At 42.4% G+C, this 14,560-nt stretch overlaps 1 protein-coding gene across 3 annotated transcripts in view; it reads left to right on the forward strand.

The window, feature by feature from the left end:
* Positions 1-14,560, forward strand: part of LOC133350336 (nucleobindin-2-like) — a 107,810-nt gene that overhangs the window by 48,781 nt on the left and 44,469 nt on the right. For all 3 annotated transcript variants that reach the window (XM_061564591.1, XM_061564589.1, XM_061564588.1), the window contains exon 9: positions 10,053-10,145. In XM_061564591.1, the coding sequence (XP_061420575.1) occupies positions 10,053-10,145 (93 nt within the window). The remainder of the gene's footprint in view (positions 1-10,052; positions 10,146-14,560) is intronic.

Genomic DNA, 14,560 nt, shown 5'->3' on the forward strand with positions numbered 1-14,560 from the left:
GTCGGGAAAGAAAAGACGTGTATATATATATATATATAATTCCTGGAGAGTGAGCGCGCGCATTTCATTTGGGGTGGTGGTGGAACGGGTGGTTAGTGCTTTGTATGTATTTTGTCGAACTTGTTTCGCACCATACGTAGCCAACCGTGTTCATCGGAGGTGCGGGGGAAGCACAAAAAAGACAAAAAAGCATCTTGTGGTGTATAAACATAAACATTGGAGAGGTGAAGGTGGCCAGGCATTGTGTTAGCCACACTCAGTCTTAATTGAAGCCATGGCAGTCTTAATAGAAGCTGATTAACTGCCTTTGCCCTAACAGTTTGTATGGCTATATGGGAGAAATTGGCATGTGTTCGTTTCATAGAGCACAAGTTATTAAAATAACATTAACTTATACAAATTATTTATTGTAAAATCTACTATTATACTGTGCCTACCACAACCCTGTTTTGGCATATAGTTAAAATTTTTAATAATGAGTAGTTACACTAAATTACAGATACCACCATACTTATGCTGTCTCACTCAGCAGGCGTATGATGAAGTTCAAACACAACTTCATTAACTTAACCCCAGCCATGAGGGGAGAGGATGGCTCAGAGTCCCACAGGCTCATGCTATCACCGACTCGAGACTGCATATCGCTTAACTGTCCGGTGCAACGGGGCAGATGTGACGGATCGCACAAGGACCCATGAACCAAAGCCTGTGACCGTGGTCCCATGACCGCCACTGTCACGCATGTGTACTTGGTTTTGTTGGATGGTGACAGTAACCAGAGCACGTTTCACACTGGTGATTTATTTATTATATTTTGCAGGTTGCTATACAGTGCAACGAGATTTTTTTATTCCCAGCAGCGATAACGTTGTAACTTTATTTCGTCCATCCAATCTGACATTTCCCACCTCTCCACGTCGGTAAAAATGTTAGGACTTCAACCTATTGCTGCGTGTGTGTAGAATGCAGCCTACGGATGTTTCTCAGAGATCCACACAATCAGTACTGGACTTCCTTTAAAGCCGGATTATTTTTAAATTGGCAGTAGTGCTTGCGGCCTACTTCCAGTCTGGCCATCAAAGCCAGGCAGATAGAAAGTGGAAACGACTACAGGTGACCATTTCACAGAATCTTCCTACAGCCCCCTGAATCGTGGTGGAAAGCCTGTCTTGGTGCAAACAGGGATCACTGAGGTTCTTCTTCTTGGTTCTTTCGGTAAAGTCACGTAGAAGGGAAATAAAATAAAAAAACATAACAGGGGCAACTCTACAGTGGCTCGTGGACACAGAACCGCAACCACCTCTGCCTTCACCTGTCACTGCCCCCTTCTGAAGCGTCACTCAAGAATGATGCGCAGCAGCTCCTCTCCAACCCTCCGCACACCCTCAACTGTCCTTGGTTGACCACCCAGGAGGAGTTGGCTCTGCCGGTGTGAGATAGATAAACATTAGAGGTAGACTCCCATCACTGTTGCATTCGACTTCTCCCATCCACCCTCTACCCAGCACCGGTGTCGTCTCATCCTCCTGTGGTCAACAAACTTCTTCTCCTGCACACGGCCATCCCTGGTTTCTCAACACATTGTCAGGCCCTCTCGTATGATGTGTGACTTGAGCATCACATGTTTGAGAGACAGTAAACTATGCGAGTGTCAAGGTTCTTGGTTGTGGCATGTAGACTCGCCACGGGCCCAATATACGAACCCTACTGGAAGGCATTGAGGTCCTGCTCGCGTGTAATGGGCTGTGCATAGAAAATGGCTGGTTCCATGAGCCCTACATTTTTTGCTGGATTCAGAAGGGTTTGGTGGAACCCCATGTCAATACTCATCTTGCTGCTGTGCCAGTTTTTTCGAAGAGGGATCAAAGAGTGTTGCTTTGGTGAGCATTTATTTATTTCACCATATTATGCAAGAGGTTTCTGCTCAGGAGACCCTCTGATAAAGTCACCATGCTGCCCATTGGACCTGTCCATGATGTTAGACTCACTTTGTCATCCCCCTTCCGAATTGGTAGCTTTTTCTGCATTGAAACAGTGTAGCTTGGAAGATGGCTTGACTTAAAGCCTTCGTGACTGCAAGAATTTAATATTCTTGGGTCTTTCGGTAAAGTCACGTAGATAGGTTCAAGGAAATGATCAAAAATAACAGAAAACTACTACGTTTCGATCGCAACGCAAGTGGTCGTCTTCAGGAAAAGGGGGGTTAGCTTCCAAGGGAAACTGCTTATAACCTTTGGTTTCAGTAGCTCTCTCGCTACATTTCTTCCTGCCTCAGCAGTCCGCCTGCTGTATTGTTTCACCTGAAGACGATTGCTTGTGTTGCGATCGAAACGTGGTGATCTATTAGTTATTTTTTTATCTACATGACTTTACCAAAATAACCCAAGAGTATGTTTATAAGGGTTTAAATTGGGCGTAGCCCAAATGTCAGCAGCCAATTATAATGTAAGTGTTTGGCAGCGAGCCTGGCGGTGGTTCGTTTTCCACCAATCAAAGGGCTGCCAGGTGAAAATCAGCATGTTAAAGAGAGATTAGCATGTTAATGGAGGATCGCAGAGTCGCAACCAAGGGGTCGGCGCGAGAAGTGACTGAAGAAAGCGCAAGTTTGAAATGGGCGTAAAGCACAACTAACATTGGAAGGTGGTAGGATGGGAACATCATAGCCAAGTATGACTTAAACTGATTGCTCAGTTTGTACCCATCTTCTCGGTTGAAATTGTGTCTGTTTATATATATGGATTGCTTCATGAACAAATCTTTGTTGATAGCCAGTGGGCTTGCAAAGTACCTTCGTCTTAGAGAAATCAATTTCGTGTGAGCCCACCGCATTAAAACAATGATCAGCCACGGCCGAGGTATTGGTCCTACCGTGTTTCAGATCTGCATTATGTTCACGAACACGGTCCGAGACATGTTTCCTCAATGTAACTACTGCCGCCGACACAGCTTAGTTTGTAGACGCTGGGGTATTGCATGTCAGGGATCACATCCTTCACAGATGGGATCAGATCACGAATTTTATGTACTGTGTTAAATCGAACCTGGATCTTGTGTTTGCTCATGATTTTGGAAAAAAAATTAGTGACCCCTGCTATGTATGGCAAGGTGATGGTTTTAATTTGGTCATCAGATGGTTCTTTCCCAACGGTTGGGGTGATAACTTTACAGATTGTGTAGTCTGACTATTCATTCATCTTGAGAGCTTGGTGTACGTGTTCCAGTTCACTGGCTAGGTGATGACGGTCATAAATACATCGAGCTCTATGGTGTAGAGTTTTGATGAGGGAATTCTTCTGGAATGGATGGTGGTGGGAGTCAGGTTTTAAGTAGGCATCCGTATGGTTGGCTTTCCTGTCGACAGTGTCCCATTGAGCCATCTCGTCTCTTTTCGATTAAAACATCCCAGAATGGTAACTTGCCATCCTTTTCCACCTCCATAGTGAATTTGATGGCTGGGTGTATGGAATTGATGTGGTTGAGGAATTGGTTCAGAGCTGGTCGGCCATGTGGCCAGATGACGAACGTGTCATCTACGTACCTCTTCCACAAGGACGGACGTAGAGTGGATGCCTGGATGGCATCTGTCTCAAATTTTCCATGAAAACATTGGCTACAACTGGAGATAAGGGAGAACCCATTGGGTATCCTTCAACTTGTTTGAAGAATGTTCCATTCCAGGTGAAGCAGGTGTTGGTGAGGCAGTGTCTCACCCGGGCTGGTACATCAGCATTCAGTCCTTGTTGGAACAAATCCTCAATGATTGCAATGGTGTCAAGCACAGGAACGTTGGTAAACAAAGAGACCACATCGAAACTAACGAGCAAATAACCTGGAGATAGTGAGATGTCTTTAATTAACGATTCCAAGTGAGCTGAGTTGAGTACAGCTGAGGTGGTCTTACCAGTGAATATTTGTAAGGTCTCAGAAATCGGGGCAGTTTGTAGGTGGGTGAGTCAATGGTGGAGACGATAGGACGAAGGGGTGTCCCTTCTTTATGGATTTTTGGTAAGCCATACAATTTGGGTGGTCTAGCAGCAGAGGGTTTTAAGGGAAACCGCTTGATTGGTTCGATCAAAGATGTCGAATCAGTGATATTGTTAGTTTTCGTAATGAGGCGGTTGTTGGGGTCTCTTTTAATTTTGGAATAGCTACCATCATTAAGTAGGTCTGAATATTGTTATTGTATGTGGTTTTGTCCATGATAACTGTGGCATTGCCCTTGTCGGCGGAGAGGATAACGACGTAATCTCTCTTTTTTTAATTGAGAAAGCTCAAAGCGCTCATCCTTACTGATGTTGCTAGTAGGTGTCTTAGCATTTTTGAGGATTGCAGCGATTTCCGATCTTGCCACGTCTGCAGGAATGTGTCCCAAACCCTAAAGGGCTACGTCGACTGGGTAATGATATCATCAACTGGGATGTGTTTAGGGGTGACTGCGAAATTCAACCCTTTGGCTAGAACCGATTTTAGGCTGTCGGAAATTGGACTGTTACTCTGATTGATAACAATCTTGTCAACGTCTAACTTTTTGATATGTGGATCTCGCTTCTTCTTGGAAAGGAGGTTGAACTTGGAAATCAGGTTATCTTTGCATTTAGCTGACATTGAGGTGGCTGAAGAGGCTGTGATATGATATTATATAAAGAGAGAGCTGTTTTGTCCACCAATCTCGCATTCTTTACCAAGGTGGTGTTTGCTAATCCTCTGAATGAGAATCCTGTCCTCCCGTGTTAATGTCCAAACCTCTTCTATAACAAGGAAAGATAACTTGATGTGTCCAAGGCTATCAGGTATTATTTGAAAAAGTCTTAACGAGATTGCAGCATGAAACACATTTTGGCCTTCATGGAAAAACATGCAAGGTTAAGGTGGCTCCCAAATACAAATAGTTTCTTAGAACAAAGAATGCATTTTGGTTGGTTACAAGTCAAGGATGCTCTGCCATCTTTAAACGTGCTTTGTACGAGGGCGGTTTCTGCCTCCTTAAATCTGGCACTCACTGATTTGGTTACTGACATTCGTAAAGCATGCATTCGGGCTTCTCCTTATATGTTTATTAAACAGTCTGACTGAACACAGGGGCATCTGCTGAGGCCAGGTTTTATAAAAGCTATGTTTTACTTGCTGATTCTGGATTAAGCGGTACGAACGAAGTTCTACATACATACATACTAGTCTCTGGAGAGCCTGCTATCTCCCCTAAATATACTCACCCAGATGCCACAAGGTTCCTCCTCAGAGCCTTGAGTCTGGGTGCATTTGATGTGCTGTTTTTGTCTTGGTTTTAACGGGGATGCTTTTTTTGCATTATGGCCAATGTTTTTCATTCGGCAATTGGTGTTCCTATTGTGATGTGTTTGTTGTTCATACCACTGGTTGTAGCTCTTAGTTGTGACATGCTTTGGAAGTTTCTTAACTGTGTGTTCATGCATGGGAACTGTGGTCACGGGCTACCAGTCGTTAGTGCCATCACGTTCGGTCACAGGGCCCTTGGTCTGTCATGGCGGCCTCCGTTGCACTTGAAAAGTGAAGGTGTGGGCAGTGTCGAGGTGGTGACAGCACAGGGCTGTGGGATTCTGGAATATTCTCTCCCTAATTGCTTCAGGTGAGTTCATAAAGTTGCGTATTTTTTTTACTTTAGCAGTTGCGATCTGAATGTGAGAGAGTAGCAGTTTGTTGTATGTTGTTGTTTGAACGGGTTACAATATATGGTGTAGCGATTGTCCGAACACATTTTTTTAAATTTGAGCTGATAGGCATAACATGTACGGGTATCAATTCTACCGTTTGTAGAGCTGCCACAAGATTGAAAACTATTCCCTCTTATCAACAGTACAAATTGTTTGGATGGAGTGTGTATGTTTGTTTAGCTCCTATAAATGACATTCCAGTGATGCCTGTAATCTTAATTTATGTTGGTATGGGATAAAAAAAATTGCAATGCTAACACTACACCCATTGCTATATCAAGCTTCAGCTCTATTTCAGGAGCATAACTGTTGAATGCAGGAAACTGTTTCGTAAGCAATGCTCGCAGCTTTACAACTTTCAAATTTTATAGAGTCGACAAAGTTAATTAATTGCTCAAGCAAGGATAATGTGTTGCCATTCAGCGAAGCTGACAACTCATCCATTCATCAGTTTAACACGTCAGCTTTCGCGACCAATGTCATACATAATCGAGGTTTTTGGGTTAGATCGCGTAAATATATAAATGTGACGTTAAAACTTCTCCACAAATCTGGCTGTCGCCTGATGAAGTTAGTTGTAATTACTGGCGAAACGTCGTACTCAGATTGTAAATGTTATGGCTTGGCTTTCCAACAAATCGGTGTGCTGTACTAGTGACGAATTGGCATGTTCTGTTTACGTGACAACCCTTGCTAGTTGGCTGTGTCGGGTGGTGGTGGGTTTTAACAACACATTTATATATTTACGTGATCTAACCCAAAAACCTCTTATGGATCATCCGTTCATATTTATGTATTTTGTCCCCTTTTTACAAAATGTATATAGTCCTGCATTACTTATAGCTTGTGCTATAAATATAACCATTCTCTGAGCAACCATTGTGCTCATAGTAATGGGCGGATTTATTGTCTGCCACGATGTCTGGAAAAGCGCCATCTACGGAGACACTTTCTTTCATAAGAAAAATCTGCAAAAATGTACGGATAAATGGCATACTGCAGACACTCCCTGGCAGAGAGTAACCACATTGTGAAATTTCGGTGTGGCTGCTGTAATGCCTGCATCAGACCTCTACACCATGAAGTTATTTCTCATTAACAGGTTCTATCGGTCACAAACAATGACTGCCTTGTTAGGCAGCCCTTTGCAATATACAAAAGAATTTGAGTGGAAGGGTGGGTTGGCTTGCCTCCAAGCCCAAAACCATGGGGCTGTCTTCTGCAAACGATGCAACTATGAATTCACATTTCTAGGCAGTGTTCTTTTTAAACTTATAGTTCAAGTCAACAGCAGTGACATTTTGAGTGTTCATATCATTTGCATTCATACATTACATACAATGCACGAGTGTGTATGTGTAGCTGGAAATTCACAATTTGCCAGTCTGACCATTGAAATCATGCAGATTTTTCAATGTAGTTCAATGCTCTCAATTGTGAATTAATTCCACCCTTGTTATATTGCTAACAATATCGAGAATGTCATCTGAGAATTTTTAGGTTGCAGTGTCGTGGCACTATGATGTGCCAGGCTGGCTTTCAAATTAATAATTATTTACACAAGTAATTGCATGCGCAATTATCCAGTTTATTTGAGTTTCTTACGACATGCCTGGATTGGGGATATGGTTCTATTCGATTATGAAATGATACAATTTTTTTTATCACTTTACCAAACTCATCTCCCATAGCTGAGAGCGAATACTAAGCTAGGTATTCATATCGTAGGCATTGCCACACAGGTTGTTTGTATTTTTTTGTAGCACCCACAGTCTTTAAATTTAACAGTCCAGAGAAATTGCTGCATGTCAGCTGAGCCAAGCTAAGCTCTGCATACGCATGCAAGTTTTGTTAAGGTTGAGATTATTTTACATTTGATAGACACCAGTCCAATATTAGAAATCATACCATCTGTATGTACCTGCTGCCTGCTTTGCTTAGACAAGTTTATGTAATTGCACGTGATTTTCGAAGACACTTTGATGTTTAAAGATTTATTCATTTCAAAAGTAAACTATAAGCCACCACTGTAATTAAAACCTTCGAAGTGAAGTGTACTTGCTTTGTTGGCTATGATGAAATGAGGTTCAATGACCAATTTCATGCAATGGACTTTTTTTTGGAATCATAGGTAACTCAGTTGGGACCATCCTGTACCAAAAAAGTGAACCTTTTTATTCCTCGTGGGCAGCTGCAGGGCTTTGGTCATTTATGCAGGGATTTATCGAGTGAAACCAAATGCTACAAAGTGGATGTTTGCAAGAATAGGCCATTGTGTGACATTTTACATTGAAAGATGAATTAGTAATGACTTTCCCAACCTTTCACATACAAAACAGATCATGCATGCGTGTGGACGCCCAATAGATTAAATGAAGGACTTTAAATAAGCCCTAGGTTTTGAACTACGGGTCATCGAGGTTTGTCTCCGTAATATTATTTACATTTAGACCTCTGAGAAACCCATGCATCCCACGTTTTTTTATTTAATGCACGCCACTAAGAAACATTTATTGTTGCTTCAACAGGCTCTTTCATCAGTACAATTTGTCACGTGGTGAAAGATTCACGTGATTGAGTGGCCCACGGTAGACATTAATAACTTCTGTCAACAAGGCATTCCACTCCCCACCCCCCCAAATCCTCGAATGTAAAATATTTCATCACTTGTACCTTCATAAAAAATGTATTCATGTAATGCTTTTGCTTTAAGCAATTTTCGAAAAACAATCTATACCCTCACTGCTACCACAATCACCATCAATTTCATCATCATGGTCAAGATCAACCTTCATTCCCCGTAATAAATGTCATGGCTTGTTTTGGTGACACTTTTTACAAAGCATAGTAACACGCCTTTCAGATGTATTTCATCTGCATTTAGTTTGCGTTAATGTGAATAGACTCCTTAATGTTACCTCAATTTATTTTTTATCTGCTGTCATTTAAATTACAGTGGGCTGCTTATTTGAATACAATTTCCATGCAGGGGTAACCAAGTATTTTTTTGCAAAAACATCAGTGCATCATTCTGATAAACACCATTGGCCAAGAATGAGGGCTCGAAGTTTTTATTCCCACAAAAGGCATTATATTTCACACAAGTCTATCATCAACGAGAGAGAGTCCTGCATTCTTCGTTGATTGTTACATAACAAGCATTAGTCAAATCTGTTTGGTTGGATCAGCAACAGAGCTTATCGAAAGGTTGCGAGTTCAAATCCTGGTTAGGGGTTGACTAAGCTTGTCCATCCCTCCATGGTCAATACAATGGGCCAACAGTGGTCGTCCTTGCTCCTTCCATAGGGAATGTGGAATTTCCACAATTTGGCTCGGCTGTAAATGGGAGATGAGTACCGCCTCGGTGCGCATTCGAGCAGGAAATCACTTTAGACTTTGTAAAAGCAGTGATTTGAGTATTTATGTTCACAAGAAAGTGGCTTTCATCCCGCGAGCCTGATGTGTGTTATATCTGCTTGTTTGGCTTAAGGAATCTAGTTTGAGAACTGCCCAGTTGCACCTTGTACCTGCAAACATCGTGTTGTGGTAAACCTATTTTCAAATGTTTTCATCTGAATCTTTCCTATCTAGTAGCAGCCTGCCTTACATTTGTTTGCTGTTTTTATTTTAAAACGGTTGATAATGATCTCTGCTCAGGTGTGATGGCATATTTATTCATAAACCATCACACGCTTTTCAGCGCCTTTGGAGATGGGCCATGCAGGTGTCTTATCATCATGTCAGATGGTTGTTGAGATTATAGTCGATGGCATGTGGGTTAAAAAAGGTATAATTATTAAATGCTCCATAAGAAAACTGAGAAGGGTGCATTCTAATGAAAAATGTGTTAATGCCTTTCATATATACTTATGCCCCGTTAAAAATGCAAACCTTCATATAGAGGCATGCTAAAACTCAGTGCAACTCTAACGTGAAATTGTGCTATATGGTCATTATTGTAGATAATAGCAGAAACTCGTATGCATGCCTTAAACTTTATGGGGGAATTCTTCAGTGTAAAAAGGAGGCACACTAACACCGGCAATGCCAGTGCTGTACCATGTGTCTCTATTGGTCCTGCCGGTTAAGTTACCCATTCAGACATGCTTTAGCAAATCGCTTCCACTAGTATGATGTCCATTCACTGTTTGGTTTGAGTATATTTTTCCAAACTTTTCGTGGCAAAAATAAAGTGGCAGAAGGGAGGTGTGAGTTATTTAAGGATGCATTTATGTCTGCATGTGCTTTCCACTAATCGAATGCAGGTGACAACACAATGGTTATTTACAACGACAACAAAAGGATCTTGGTCAGCAAAGATTGACATTGATACTAATTGATACCGTCATTCTCTCCTGACAGCTGGAGAAGGTTTATGACCCCAAGAACGCAGAGGATGACATGCAGGAGATGGAGGAAGAGAGAGTGCGCATGAGGGAGCACGTCATGAATGAGGTACACAGGGCTCTGCACACCCCACAAAGAAAACTGCTTCGCTTAGAAAAGTTTTGCAGGTGGCCGAGTGTCAAATAAAGTTGGAGTCAAAAATCTACTCAAAATCTCCATCCTTAACGAGCGGTTCCTATCATTGGACCCATTCTATCTACGTGACACCCACTGTTGTTGGCTTCCCATAATCACTCTGGTGTACTCATTTGAATGACTGCAGTGGAATCATAGGCCTACATTGTCACTCGCAACCTTCCAATTGGCAGTCATGTGCCACAGTGGCACCTGTCTGGGTTCCTCTTGCCGCATTTCCACTTCCAATGAGAAGTGTGCTGCCTTTGTTGTTGACCAAGCCTGGACCCATAAACCCACATGCATTCTCATCGCGGTCCTTCCGGGCTCGTTGACACCCAGGGGCATGGTTTTCTTACTCTGCCACACACTTACCCAGACCGACTGATGATCAGAGCACTGTGCCACTACCGCTTCATGTCTATATTAATTTCAACATATAATCCAGCCGACCTGTTATGCAACCATGTTAAAGTGTCCAGCCAAATGGTACGAAATGCCCCTTTGTTTCTGGCTGATTGCCACAGCTTTGTGTTTGTGGCGTCGACTCATAGAGAGAATACTTGAATTACATGCGATTGTGCTTTGTTCGCCAGCATTTCCTACATTTGGGGACCAGTTTGTAAGTCATCTTACTCACTTTGATTATGGGCACGAGCATACACATATTGCATAAGCCTCTTATTAAACTAGGAAAGCGTTGGCTGGGTTCTATTGATTAATTGTGCTGTTCACTTGCAGTTTGTTTTGTAGATGGCTGCATCTGTAGTTCTCGCCAATTAATGCAAGCCAAAACTACAAAGCATGCTTCTAAGATTTGTAACATTAACAGCTTAAAACTATAAATATCTGAGTGTAATAAGTTATTTACTTTTACTACAATCTCAATGACCTGATTTAGATTCCAGACCCAAATGCATAATCTCACTTGACGAAGCCTACAATGCCGCCTCCTGCTATGGAGTGATCACCAGCAGCAGCACTGGCGAGACTAAAGCGATTGCCCGCGTTGCTGGCCACATTGCCCTGTCATGTGCCATGTCGCGACCGTAAGAGGTGCTTACAAACAACACTAATTCGAGCAATCAATGGGACGTCCGGGCAGCTTCATATTAACATCGGTTTTATATGTTAAAACATATTTCTAGTATGTTTTTATCCAGTTTTATCCTGATTGTACTATCAGCATCACATCAGGAGACAAAGTATCGTTTCAGAACTTTAGCAGAGCAATGCGACCCTTGGTGTTAGAGAATGGCCCATGGAAGTTGATGTTACAGAACTACCTCTAAGATCCCTTCAGGTGACCTGATTAACAGAGAAATAGGCAGCACTTTCCCACTCACACTGCTTATGAAAGTAAAGTTCATTGCATGACAACCAACATTCTCAGAGCTGGAATTTTACTAAATTAAGTGCAGAACCAAATTTAATGTGAAGGGATTTGTTTTCGTGCAGTCATTGGTGACCGGGTTGAGGCCATCAATTCAGTGCTCTGACCTCTGAGCCACCCGGCCCACATCTGCATTGGTTTAATATTTAAAGTAAAACTCTTAAAACCAGAGAAGAAATCAAAATGATGACAGGAAAAGACTTCCATACATAAGCTTGTTCAGTCCTGCATTGGATAAATTATGGTTGTGTGTATAAGAACGTACACATGTGTACACAGTGAGTCACAGTTGCAAACATATGATGACCACCGATTGGTCATTTTATCAACTGTGCGTGACTGAACTACACTGTGCTGCTTAAGTGGAGAATTTCTGTAGGTGTTTTGGGCAGAGCTGACTTGTTTATTTACACGTTGAGAAACGTCGTCCATCATCATCTTGTTGATCCTGGCAGTTGGAAATTTTAGATGGGAACATTTTTGCACGAATTTATTTCCCCCGTTAAAAAAAAAAACTTTTTAGCACGATTTACGTTCCAAAATGTACCCTCTTAGTGAAAAATTATCACAATTGCTTTACTTTTTTTAATTGAAACGCATTGTTTGGAAGTGGTTTTCAATCGCGCTCCTTTTAACAACGAAATGACAGGTTGCGTGCATGCAGTCCAAGCAGTGTAAGGAGCCAAATGTTGTCCATTATAGAAATGGTTTATGAAAACCATATGTCCCACATAGCAATGAAATGACTGCCCCTGGGGTATACAGAAGGACCTTTTCAGCTACCCCCCCCCCCACCTCTCTCTTACAGGGAAATTAATATGATCAAAGTGCAATTGCACTTTTGTTCATTTTAAGTATGCTCGTCTGTATGAATATGTTTAGGTATTGCGTATGAGCTTTTGTAGTTGCAAATTGAATGTGCGGATGTATGGTTTTGGAAATGGCAGTTTCCATATTTGAGTGCCTTTGTTGCTTCAATAAGTAATGGGTAACTGCCCTGGCCACAATGTAGCTGTTCTAATTGAGATTATGTTTTTTTTTATACAGACAGACATGATTGATATTTGCGTGGTAAATATTATATTGAACTCACATTTTAGGCTTATTTTAGCAGTGCTTGCTTCGTGTAAGAATTTTTTTTAGAAAATAAGCTATTTCATGAAAAAACTTTGCTATATTCAAATTTGATGGTTGTCGTGTTACGACAAGGGTAAATTAAAAGTGTTCCCATATATGGGTTGTTTGATATTTCGATGTAGCCACTTATAACGTCAAATGTATAATTTTACCATGTCAAGGCAATGCTTGTTTTGTACAGTCTGAATTCTCAACCTTATCGATGAACTTACATCATTGTGTCGGTGCCGCATGTGATCACTTGTAAAATAGTATGATAGCCTTACAGTTGAATCGAAAAGTGGCTTTGTATTAAAAAATAAAAATAGTACATTCCTCAGGAAATTATTTTAATCACCACTGGCACGCACTGGCTGTTGAAAACACGTGTAAAAAGCTTACATTTACTAAATTTGGTCCTTGATAAAGTATAATGAAGAAACATTCATTTTATAATTACATCAATAGTGACACCTCTTGCCAGCTCTTGACTTAGTTTTATTTCAAAAGGCACTTAAAATAACGCGTAGGAATTGCTTCATATCTTCATCAGGCCTAAATTCTCTCCTACCGCTGCTGTAACAATTCTAATTGTTCGGGCTGTGGTAAGGTAGTGACAGTTAAGCTATATTCCTCGAACGATTTTACGCTCACAGGAATTCACTCTGCAGTGGGTGTGCAAATGCCACGACTAGCATACAGATTCAGAATATGTATTTATACTGGAGGAAACCAATAAGCTATAAAACTCTTCACAGATGTGTTACAATGTGTAGGACTGACGGAAAACTCGAGGCCCGTTAAACCATTCGTTGAGCAACATCACTGAACAACTGGACGACAAAACTTCATTGCTGTGTTGTTACACGGTAAAGGTTTGCCCAGAAGACAGTCAGCCTGGGTTGTCATGCCTTGCCGAGTGCCGTGAAATCAGCTTCGTTTCTGGACGCTGTAGCCAACATTGCTCCGTGTGCTGCCCCCTGAAAGTTTCCCTCATCTTCCCTCATCTCCATCATTGCTCCATGTGGTTCCCCCTGAAAGCTCTCCTCATCTTCTCTCATCTCCTCTCATTTCCCCTCTTCAACAATGCTCCATGTGGTCCCCCCTCATCTCCCCTCATCTCCAAGATTGCTCCATGTGGTTCCCCCTGAAAGCTCTCCTCATCTCCCCTCATCTCCCCTCATCTCCAACATTGCTCCATGTGGTGCCCCCTGAAAGCTCTCCTCATCTCCCCTCATCTCCCCTCATCTCCAAGATTGCTCCATGTGGTGCCCCCTGAAAGCTCTCCTCATCTCCCCTCATCTCCCCTCATCTCCAAGATTGCTCCATGTGGTTCCCCCTGAAAGCTCTCCTCATCTCCCCTCATCTCCCCTCATCTCCAACATTGCTCCATGTGGTTCCCCCTCATCTCCCCTCATCTCCAACATTGCTCCATGTGGTCCCCCCTCATCTCCCCTCATCTTCTCTCATCTCCAACATTGCTCCATGTGGTCCCCCCTCATCTCCCCTCATCTCCCCTCATCTCCAACATTGCTCCATGTGGTCCCCCCTCATCTCCCCTCATCTCCAACATTGCTCCATGTGGTTCCCCCTGAAAGCTCTCCTCATCTCCCCTCATCTCCAACATTGCTCCATGTGGTCCCCCCTCATCTCCCCTCATCTCCAACATTGCTCCATGTGGTCCCCCCTCATCTCCCCTCATCTCCAACATTGCTCCATGTGGTTCCCCCTGAAAGCTCTCCTCATCTCCCCTCATCTCCAACATTGCTCCATGTGGTTCCCCCTCATCTCCCCTCATCTCCAACAATGCTCCATGTGGTTCCCCCTCATCTCCCCTCAT

This window comes from Lethenteron reissneri, chromosome 33, assembly GCF_015708825.2.
Source record: "Lethenteron reissneri isolate LAM-NWPU_2019-01 chromosome 33, ASM1570882v1, whole genome shotgun sequence".
Classification (NCBI taxonomy): domain Eukaryota; kingdom Metazoa; phylum Chordata; class Hyperoartia; order Petromyzontiformes; family Petromyzontidae; genus Lethenteron; species Lethenteron reissneri.